The sequence below is a fragment of the Pan paniscus genome, chromosome 1 (genome assembly GCF_029289425.2).
Source record: "Pan paniscus chromosome 1, NHGRI_mPanPan1-v2.0_pri, whole genome shotgun sequence".
Classification (NCBI taxonomy): domain Eukaryota; kingdom Metazoa; phylum Chordata; class Mammalia; order Primates; family Hominidae; genus Pan; species Pan paniscus.
The window spans coordinates 90,070,713-90,081,288 of NC_073249.2; the positions used below are offsets into that span (position 1 = coordinate 90,070,713).

The following is a 10,576-nucleotide window of genomic DNA, read 5'->3' on the forward strand; positions in this document are numbered from 1 at the left end:
GATTGGCAAGACTTCAGCTGATATCTCTTGTTTAAGGTTGAGTTGGACAGGGATGAACTGGGTGGTTAGTGGTGGAAGGGGGAAAGCAGCAGAAAGGAGGACCAGTTGGCTAGGCCTGTCTCTGGTCTACGATACAAAAGATGAGATCTACAGGGGAACCCTTGACTCCCCACTCTTCTATGTCTCCACTGGAACTGGGAGGCATGTCTACAATAGCATCCATTGTCTGTGGTGGACTCTATCTGTGCCCATCTTCTCCAGCAGGCTGAGCTCCTGAGAGCAGGAATTATGTCTCATTCCACTGTGCGGCCTCCAGATCTAACAGAACTCATACAGGTACGTACAGGAACTCACACATTTTATGGTGAATTTCTATCTTATTCAGCCTGCTATTGCAGAAAAGACCACAGGCAGACCTACAGTAAAGAGTCCATTGGGCGGATATATGCCATTCTTCCCATTTCTCATAAGTCAAAAGTGTAGTGGTGCTGGCAAAACGGGGCCCAACAAGGGGGCAGAATGGGGTCCAATAGGGGATAACTGGAGATAACATCTGAGAAACATGGCCAAGATTTAGAGCCCTGGAACTCTTCATTTAATTGTTAAATATCTGCTCTGCGTAACTGCCTAGATTGGCTCTGTTCTCACGTCCTTCGGCCTGAGGTTGTGGGGCAGCAGAATGAGCCAGAGAGCCCAGATGAGCTGAGCAGCACCTGAGGTTGGTAAGAGGTGACCAGCCCTGTGGAAGTGGAGATGGTGGTTATCTGTGAGTGTGACATCCAGGCTGTCTCTACCCCCAGATAAACAAGGGTGACATGTGTGCAGCAGGTGGGCCTACACGGAGGGGCCTCCTGGCCTGTGAGCATCAGAGACCTGGGAATGCCAGGAGGCCAGGCTATTCTGGACCTGAATCCTTTTCATTGACTAGCTCCCCCAGAAAACACATCAAATATTGTCAGGGAACAGATACATAGCATTTCAGCATCTTCAAGGGATTGAAGACGTGTGTTGCTGTTCTGGCCCATCTTTCCACTTTCTAGAAGTGTTGAAGATGGGCCTCTCTGAGCTTTGCCCACCTCATCCAAAGAACAGAGATGGCCCATCTGTCTTTCCTGTATCACAGGGCTACAGTGAGGCTGAAGTAAGTTAATGTGTGGGAATGCTTTATAAAGTACCATGCAACGTGCCCTGGTTCGTAAAACTCATTTATTCAACAAAGCAGTACAAGCCTCCCCTTCAATCAGGACCTGCCTGCAGGGGTGGGCTACTTCAGTGTCTTCAGCCAATGGGAGCTAGACGGTTTAATACTTAAGTCCACTTCCCTTCATCTCTGGCCCCATCGACAACATGGGGAAGGGGAGTGAGGGCCTGGTAGAAGGGTACTAAGGCCCCTTATTTCGTTCGCTGGTAGAACTGGAAGACTGCTTTCTCCTGCTCATAGGTCTCGATGGAGCCGGGTCGTAGTCGTCGGATTTCAGCAATGGCATCTCCTGCAGCCAAGCCCCGCTCCTTCACCAGGTAACAGGCCAGCATGGTGCCAGTGCGGCCAAAGCCCAGAGCACAGTGCACTCCCACAGCCTATGAAGAGGGTGCTCGATGGGTGCCACTCAACTCCCCCACCCACAACTGTTTCCTGCCCCTCACTTGGTTCTCCCCATAGCTCCTTCTTCTGTGCCAGGTCCAGGGCTCTGCAGCAAAGTCAGGGAGGGCTGTCCCTGCACTAGGTGGCTAGGAGGCCTCTGCACTGGCTGGTTCAAGAGCTGTCCACCTCTACACAGCCCTCCACCTGTGGTGTTCAATACAGAAGACAGTAGCCACGGCTACTGTGGCTGTGTACTTGAAACGTGGCTAGTCCAAATTGAGATGTAGTGTGAAAAACGCAACAGGGTATGAAGAGGTAGTAGAAAAAAGAATGAAAATATCTCATTAAGATCACCAAAGTTAATTTTATCTGCTTCCCTGCTTTTTAAGAATGCCGTTGCTAGAAAAATTAACATTACATGGAGCCACTTAGGTTCCATTATATTTGGACAGCTTTACTCTAGAAAATGGTAAACAGCCTCCACCTGACTTCAACCCCCACCTCTCCCAGGTGTCTGTACACACCCTTCTCCTTCACAACTCACAGTATTAGCTGGTTTTCACTGCCTCTCCTCAAGCCCAGTTCGCACTGCTTCGCCCTCTCTTTAGTTCCTTCCGTTTAGCGCTTCCCTCCCCCGCACTGGCTTCCCAGTCTCCCGGCCCTACTGTCTGCCTCCCCGAGCCCAGTTAAGTTATCCCAGGCCCGGTCTCCCCAGCTCCGCCCGTGTCCCCCGCTGACCTTCCAGGCCCCTCCCTCCCTGCGCTGACCCCGCCCGCTGACCTCTCCCCGTGCGTTGGCCTCGTCCACGATCTGCACGAAGCGGTCGATCTGGTCGGGGGCCGGCGGGCAGAAGTCGGGGATGCGCAGGCGGTGCAGGGTGAGGCCGGGGCAGCTGTCGCTGTGAGGGGGCCCGCGCTCCGTCAGGGACACCAGGTGCCGCACGCCCAGGTCCAACAGGAACTGGTAGTGGGCGGGGAGCCGCGGCAGCGCCAGCCCCGCCAGCCGGCCCGGAAGCACCCAGGAGAAGTTGGGGGGCTGCACGCCCATCGCTGGGAAAGGGCACAGGACAGCGGGTCATGGGGGCCGAGGCTGGCCAGCCCTGCTCCGCCCACGCGTCCCCTCGCCCGCTCCGAGCCAAGTAACTCACCACCTACCTGGCCTCGGCGCCTCCCGGGCCACGTGGTCTGCGGGGCGCCGCCCTCGGGGACGCTCTGCCCAGCCGCGGGGATTGGCCCAGAGCCTGGGGCGGGGCTGGAACGCGTAACCCAGTCTCTGAGCGACCGAGGGAAGCGCCGCGATCCCGCCCCGTCCGAGCAGATCACGCGGTGATTGGCTGGATCATCATAATGGGCGGGGGGTTACTTCCACGGGGTTCAACCCACTCAGCTAAGAAGGAAGACCTGGAGCGAGTTAGGAATTATTTGCTGCGGATGGAACAACCCGGGGTCGGGCTCTGCTGCACCCTGGCGGCATGTTGCAGTCATTGCGTCACTGGCGCCTGCCCCTGCCTCCTCGCGGGCCGGCCTAGTTCTACCTCCTTCACGCTGGATGCCCTGGGGTTTAAGAGATGACAAATCGGCTTTCTCCCAGGACGAGGAGTCTCCTCTCTAATGATTGACTGGTCATTATCAACGACTTTTTGAACTGTTCCAGTAAGAGGGAATTACTGCTGCAAGGAGGCTATTCTCATTTTTTCATTGCTGGAACTATTAAAAACTTACCCAGAGTAATAATTATAGTAATAATAATAACCAGCACCAACTTCTCCTGTCAATCCAGTTGCTCCTCAGGACGTATTGAGCATTTATTATGTGCTAGATAGTCTTCTAAGCACTTAGCACATACTGACTCATTTAATTGCCACAGTAATCTTATAAGATAGGTGATCTAATGAATCCCATTTTATGGATGAAAAAACAGAAGCACTGGAGAGGTTAATAAACTTGACCAAAGGATGATGACTAATGCCTCCAAAATCTTTAATAATATCGCCATTTCCTAAAGTTAAATGGAACATTGTTTTCTCTTCACATAACCCCCTCATGTCCCCAAATATTATCTGGGTTAAACGCTTGTGGGTTTTCTTAATTTTTATTAGTATTTCATATTTCTTCATTTTTCAAGGTTTCCTAGTTCTCTGGGTCACTGTCCCCTGGGCAGGCTAGAGTTGATTAGTGTTGTTCTTACTAGGTGGGGGCCCCTAGATCTGAACACCGTTTCCACTGTCATCTGACCAGTCCATATCCTCATTTGAATAATGTGCTTCTAGCGATGCAGACTAACTGTAATTATGAAAATAGTTAACACTTATTGAATTTGTTTATGTACCAGGCCCTGTGCCAAGCGCTTTCTGGAAGAACCACATGTGAAAGGTATTTTTGTATCTTTTTTTGTACATGAATCATTGGAAGCTTAAAGAAGTTGGTTAACTTGGCCAAGGACACAGTGATCCAAGCCCAGGGCACTTGGCCATGAGGATGTATTATATTTCCTTCCCTTTGCACCTACCTATGACACACGTCTGACCATTTAAGCCTTTGGCTTCAGCAAGATGGAAAGCAATTTGTCTTCTCCTAAAGATCAAAGCCTGCTCTGACCCTGTGGGAAATACACTTACCATTTACCCAGACAATTACTTTCCCCAGGTTCCAGGAGCTGCCAAATCTCCCCTTTTTCTCCTTCCAGACAATCACAGCCCTAATTAAGCCCTTCCTGTTTGCACTCTCATTTCCTACATAAATTCCTATCAATGTTACCAGCCCTCCCCAGTTTATTCCTTTCTCTCTTTCCTAGCCATGGCCTCTCAGCCACCAGTCACCTCTTCCCCCCACCCCCTGACCTCCCACTTCTCTTCTCAATTCAACTGCTCTTCAGGATTTCTGGTTGCACTACCTCTGGAGACAAGACTCTAGCATTTGTTCTTGTAAGTTAATCTTTTCTTAGTCCCTTTGCCTTGTTCTCCTTTCTTTGCTTCCCCTACTCATCAGGGAAGTTTCCACTTCACTCCCTACCCTCCTATGTGCTCCTTCTTTGCCTCCTTGACAGCTCGAAGCCCATATTCTCCAGAAGGAGAAAATTGTTTTGGGAGACCGAGATCTTCCTCTTCCCTGAGTCCCCTACCAACGATTCTCTCCCTCTTGTGGGTTTCTGCAGGGCTAGCAGTGCATCCATCAAACCATTAGGGCCTCCGTGTGGAGAGGCCAGTTGGCTCCCTTTTTAGGAAGCTCTGCCCTTCCCTTCCAGCAGACCCAGAGTGGAAAGGGCCCAGGGTCCCTGCCTTAAGCTTTGTCAAGGGTGCCATATGTCAAGGGTGCCATATGATGTTTTGTCTTGGGCCCAAGGGGCCTCAAACTGTAAGGAAAAACCCTCTCTGATGGTTTCCTGGCTCAGACTTCTGCAATTAACAGGACTTCTGCAACTAACCACCTTCTTGTCTGCCCACATACATAATACTGACCTTCTTTTATTCTCTCCTCTGTACAGAGTTACCTGACCCTCAGGAAGATTTAGGCTTTTTTTTTTCTCCCATCTCACCTTGTATAAATATGTCTTCTCAGTATAGTAATGTCATTGGATTGAGGATACTTGTTTGCAGAGGAGGCAAGAATGCGTTGTTCTGTTTTTGAATTCCACACATCTAATATGGAGCCTGAGCCACAGGGCTCAAAATGTTAAGTAAACAAATGAATGGGAAATTAATAAGAAGAATGCATTGGCAAGACCGTGAAGGTACATTTCTAGGAGTGAATGTGAGTCTGTCGGACCATGTGGCAATGTGTATTTGTAATTCTTTTTAAATGCACAAGTTTGAGGACTGTGTTGAGTATTGGGTAGTATCTCTTTGAAGTGTATTTTTTACTTGACTGTGCTTTTAAATAAAGAATGGCTGTGTCAGTATGATCTTGGCTATGTCTAATTACTATTTTTGTGAAATGGGACAAATAAAGCTTGTTCTTTATAGAGCACTGCTCTTGTAGTGTGCATGTGTGTGATGGCTTGTGTATTTGAGTGCTTTGGAGGGGCCGTGTTCCTGGAGAACAATCTATTGACACTAATGGTGGGCTGAGTAGTAAGCTTAAGAAATTTCCCTGACTTCAAGGAATTTACAACATCCTTGTGGGGGATTTAGACTCTGATGTAATTATTCTCAGGACATATAATAAAGTACTAAATTGCTCATCAAAGACAATCAGATAATACATATTAAAAAGCTAATTGTGCAGTAAAAACAAGTGCAAAAGAAGTCAGTGGGGGAAAGATAAGCTTGAATTGGAACTACCAGAAATGTCTTATGAAGAGAGGGATTTTTCTTTCCATTTTGTCTACTGTCCAATGAAAAGCTCAGCAGACCCAGCAATCCCATTACTGGGTATATACCCAAAGGAATACAAGTCATTCTTTTATAAAGATACATGCACCGTATGCTTATTGCATCACATTCGCAATAGCAAAGACATGGAATCAACCTAAATGTCCATCAGTGATAAAGAAAATGTGGTACATATACACCATGGAATATGATACAGCCATAAAAAGCAATGAGATCATTCCCTTGCAGGGACATGGATGGAACTGGAAGCCATTATTCTCAGCAAACTAACACAGGAACAGAAAACCAAACACTGCATATTCTTACTTATAAGTGGGAGCTGAATGATGAGAACACATGGACACATGGGGATGGGGAACAACAAATGCTGGGGCCTGTCTCGGGTGGGGACTTGGGGAGGGAGAACATCAGGAAGAATAGCTAATGGATGCTGGGCTTAAAACCTAGGTGATGGGATGATCTGTGCAGCAAACCACCATGGCACACTTTTACGTATGTAACAAACCTGCACATTCTTCACATGTACCCCTGAACTTAAAAGTAAAAAATAAGGCTTAACAGAACATTTTTTAGGGCATCGCAGCTTCCCTTTTTCCAGCTGATAAGAATGTTTTGACTTAGTTCTTGTTCATATTGAGGCCCCTGTTTGGCTTGATGCTAGTGGCAATTAGGGGTGCAATTGGAGTCAGAGAATTTCTTCCTCCAGGTAGGTCCCTGTGTTCCACCAATGCAAAGGATTGCCTGGGTTCAGGTTCCTGTGGCCCTTGGACTACAGTCAGAATTCTCAGTGTCCTCAGTGTTCTGATTTTTTAATGTCTAAACACACTTCACACCTAAGATCTGATGATCTGGAAACTAAACCTAAGAAGAAATGGTATGGCAGCTAGCTTCCAAGATGGTACCCAATGAGCCATTTCATGCCTGTGTAGTGCTTTTCCACATTGATAGGGCTGATTTTTGCAACCAGTAAGATATTGTGTAACTGGTGGTGTGTGACTTCCTAGGCTGCATCATGAAATACTTAATTTTTGCCTTGTTCTCTCTTGGAAAGAAGGCCTGCCATGGGAAGCTTTGGGAAGAAGCCAGCTGCCATGTTGTGAGAACTCTCAAGCAGCTGTGTGGAGAGATCCATGTGGTGAGGAACTGAAGCCTCCTACCCACCATCAAGTCATTGGCTCACTACTGTTGCAGTGAATTCTCCAGCCCATGAAGACTTTAGATGATTTACCCAACATCTTGATTATAGCCTCATGGATTCCCTGAGCCAGAACAACCCAGCTAAGCCTCTCCTGAATTCCTTACCTACAGAAACTGTGAGATAATAAATATTTATTCTTTTAAGCCATCAAATTTTGGGTAATTTATTATGCAGTAATATGTAACTAATATAGATAAAAATATTGTTTGAAGGAAAGAAGAAAAATAACTTACAATAAACTCAAGAAATAAAATAAAATTAAAACAAAGGCTAATTCAAAAAGAAAGAATTATACTGTAAGCAGTTGTGGTCTAAGTGTGTGTATGCAGGAATGTTGTGATAGATCAATGCAAATTTTCCATATTTGGAGAACCATGCTGTCTGTGGGGGAACCAACCAGAGAAGTCTGGGCATGAGTTTTGTGTGTGTATGGTGTTGGAGGTATAGGTTGCTGTGGTATTTGTATGGTTAGAGATGATATACAAATTATTTAATGATTGGTCACGGCACAAGAAACAAGCAATGAAAATGGAACCTCTACCAGAACCATTACCTGCAAACAAACAGTGAAGCTACCCTGGTGTCAGTTGGATGTGTGTCAGCTTTGGGTGTAGAGGTGCTGAAATGGTCTGGGGTGTGGCCAGATTACCTTGGACATTTTAATATAGGTCTTTCCACAAGATGGCACTGATAGCTTTTCCTTGTTTCTCTTTTTTTTGTCTTGTTGAAAAATTTGTGATTCGTATACTGTTGCAGAACATACCATAACTGAAATCTCCCAATTTACTAGTTGATTTCTTGTACTTTTGACAAGTCAATTGCCTTTATGGCATTTAAAATTATGGTGTTTTTTTCTTTTTTTTTTAGATCACCCCAGGAGCGCATTAAAAGTTTAAGTTGGGGTGTTGGGAATGCTGCCTCACATCAGATGCTATCATCATGGGAGCTGGAGATGGGGAGGGAGGTGGGGACTAGGCTTTGGTTTTTGAAAAGCCATTCAACAAAGGCAGATGAGAGTGGAATCAAGAGGGAGCATTCAGTTAGGGAAGAGGCACTTCTGTGATCAAAACCATGTTGGTGGACTCTCCCACTTCTTCTGTTTACACTGCCTCGAGCCTCAGCTGAGCCATAGCCTGGCTGGCACTTTGATATCAGCCTGAGGAGACCCTGAGCTTAGGTTCAGCTAACCTGTGGCCAACTTCTGACCTACAGAACTGACATGATAAATGGTGTTTCTTTAGCCATTAAGTTTGTGGCAATTTTTTATGCAGCAATAGAAAACCAATACGGTTGCCTTTATTTACTTTATTTTCTTATCTTTAATATGCTCATCACAGCACTAAACCTTTGGAGTTTCTAAACTGGTGTATTGCTTTTTTTCTTTCCCCTTTGTTTTAAGTTTTTTGGTCTCTAAAACTATAGGCCGCATAGGTTCATTTTTCCAGTGCAGATGCAACAAATATGATGAACCAATGGAACTCACAAACTGTCAGCATCTGGTTTCCTTTTGGCACCTTCTAAACTCCTGGCTGCTCCCTCCACCACCTTTAGACCAGTGCTTCTCACGGTGTGATCCACAGTTGATGTCACATGGGAGCCTGTGATAAATGCAGAATCTCAGGCCCCCCGACCTGTGAGATCCTCAGGTGGCTCATAAGCACACCTATGACTAAGAAGCCCTGGTGTAAGACTTGTTTGTCCTGCAGCTCTGTTTTTCCTTTGGTCATCGGTAGCACCCAGAAAGTGGTCTGGTCACAGAGGTAGTGAGTTGATCTCCAGGTGTCTCTTCTCTGGAGCTGAGAAGTTTTAGCTGAGCAGGGCTATGGGTGGAGGAGCTGATCAGCAGAGGGAGAGGCCTCAAAGGGGCCTAACTGGCCTGGGTGAAAACTTGAGGTCAATTAGAATCACCTAAGAATCCTGGATTAGAACAACACATTGGCTTTATCTACGGGTTAGAAAGATGTCCAAGAAAAACAGGCTTAATGTACATGTACCTTTCCTGTTTTTTGTTCCAAGGAAGGGCTTGGTTTCCAGATTTCCTTTCTAGAGGAATGCTTGAAACATTGCTTCCTACTCTACCTACCTTTACATTAGTTTCCAGGCAAGGCAAAAAGTGCCCCAGTCATTATCCTCCAATTTAAATGTCTCTAGCCTCTCTGTAGCTTAGGGGAAAGAAGGCACCATGGACAACCTTTTTTCACACAAGCCCCTCCTTTCCCCTCTGTAGCAGACCTTCTTCCCACCCAAATCCCATTCCCCCAAAACCTCCTTAGGACCCATCATCTCTGTGGATCCCTGGACTGGCCTCCTGTATTCCGGCCTCTACACATTTCCCCTCTGTGAACCTGCAGAGACTTTTACAGAGCACAGATGTTACTTTTCCAGTTCTTCAATAACTCCTTATTGTCTTTAAGAACAACCCCCCAAGATTTATAGACTGGTATATCAAGCCCTCCAGGATGAGGCCTCTTGCTTTTTCCTTCAGCCTCACCTTACCTCATTCCTCTGCAGCAGTGTTTGTCTTGTCACAATGAACAATGTGTAGTCAGTCAGAGAAGCAGAGCTCTCCTATGTGCCTGTGCCCATGCTGTGCCTTTTTCCTGCCCTGCTCTTACCTTTGGCCTGCAGCAACATCTCAACTTCCTTAGGTTTCACTTTGGGAACAGAGACCACTTTCTCTAGGAAGCTTTCCCTGCTCCAATTCATGTTTTGTGTCCCTCTTCTGAGCTTCTGCAGCATGTGTATTAGAATATTTATGACATTATATATTAAACACATATTAAAGCTTTTATTGCTATATTATAATATGTTTATTGTAAAAGCATTAAAACACATACACATGCAAAATGTTAAAAATCATCACCTATTACCTATTTATATTAGTTGGTGTTCAATTAGGAAAGGAGAAGCCATTCTATGCTCTCCTAGTATGAAAGGAAGCAATATGAGAAATTCAAGGTTTACAAACCTGGCAGGTGGGCTGAGTAGCAAAGGTACCAGATGATCTGAGCTGGTAACATCTAAATGAGATTCTCTTTAAGATCTTGCCTGGAAGCAATTCCACTGTAAGTCTCAGGAACTTCTGGGAAATTCCCACCAATGATCTCAGACTCCAGCACTCATGTGGGGGGATCCCAAGAAATTCACCTGGACGCTGTTTTCAGCCTCTCATCTGCCTCTGCACTTACCTGTCTCTGGCAAACGATGGTCTCTCTTTTGTTTCCAAATCTTACACAGGTGCCTCTCATTGGCACTCAAGATCTATGGGGAGGATTTTGGAAATGTTGCTCCCAGGATCTCCTCTCTGGTGCAGAGAGCTTAGTCATGAGTGGCATTCACGTTAAGTTTACGAGGAACAAGTCACCTAAAGATAACCACATTTTGGTGTACTACCTTTCACGTGTATTTGTGTGTGTGTATAATGCACATATAAAACTCTCTTTTTAGTGTGCTCTATGTCTATATA

General features: G+C 46.1%; 1 protein-coding gene across 2 annotated transcripts; it reads right to left on the bottom strand.

Moving 5' to 3' along the window:
* Nucleotides 1–1,187: 1,187 nt before the first annotated feature.
* DUSP23 (dual specificity phosphatase 23) lies at nucleotides 1,188–2,892 on the bottom strand. Of its 2 annotated transcripts, none has more exons than XM_003811912.5 (3): nucleotides 2,737–2,892; nucleotides 2,363–2,631; nucleotides 1,188–1,578 (listed from the first exon to the last, which is right to left on the bottom strand). In XM_003811912.5, exons 2-3 carry the CDS (start codon nucleotides 2,627–2,629, stop codon nucleotides 1,393–1,395), a joined length of 453 nt encoding a protein of 150 aa, XP_003811960.1. In that variant the 5' UTR covers nucleotides 2,630–2,631; nucleotides 2,737–2,892; the 3' UTR covers nucleotides 1,188–1,392. The 2 variants fall into 2 exon arrangements, with proteins under 2 accessions (XP_003811960.1, XP_008962552.1); XM_008964304.5 differs by having other exon boundaries at nucleotides 2,730–2,873.
* Between the last annotated feature and the right edge of the window lie 7,684 nt (nucleotides 2,893–10,576).

What these genes read in the sequence shown, in the direction of transcription:
- DUSP23 (XM_003811912.5), bottom strand. Translation starts at nt 2,629, where the DNA reads ATGGGCGTGCAGCCCCCCAACTTCTCCTGGGTGCTTCCGGGCCGGCTG. An exon ending in AGGCCAACGCACGGGGAGAG is followed by an intron (nt 1,579 to 2,362) that starts GTCAGCGGGCGG and finishes CCCTCTTCATAG; the next exon opens with GCTGTGGGAGTGCACTGTGC.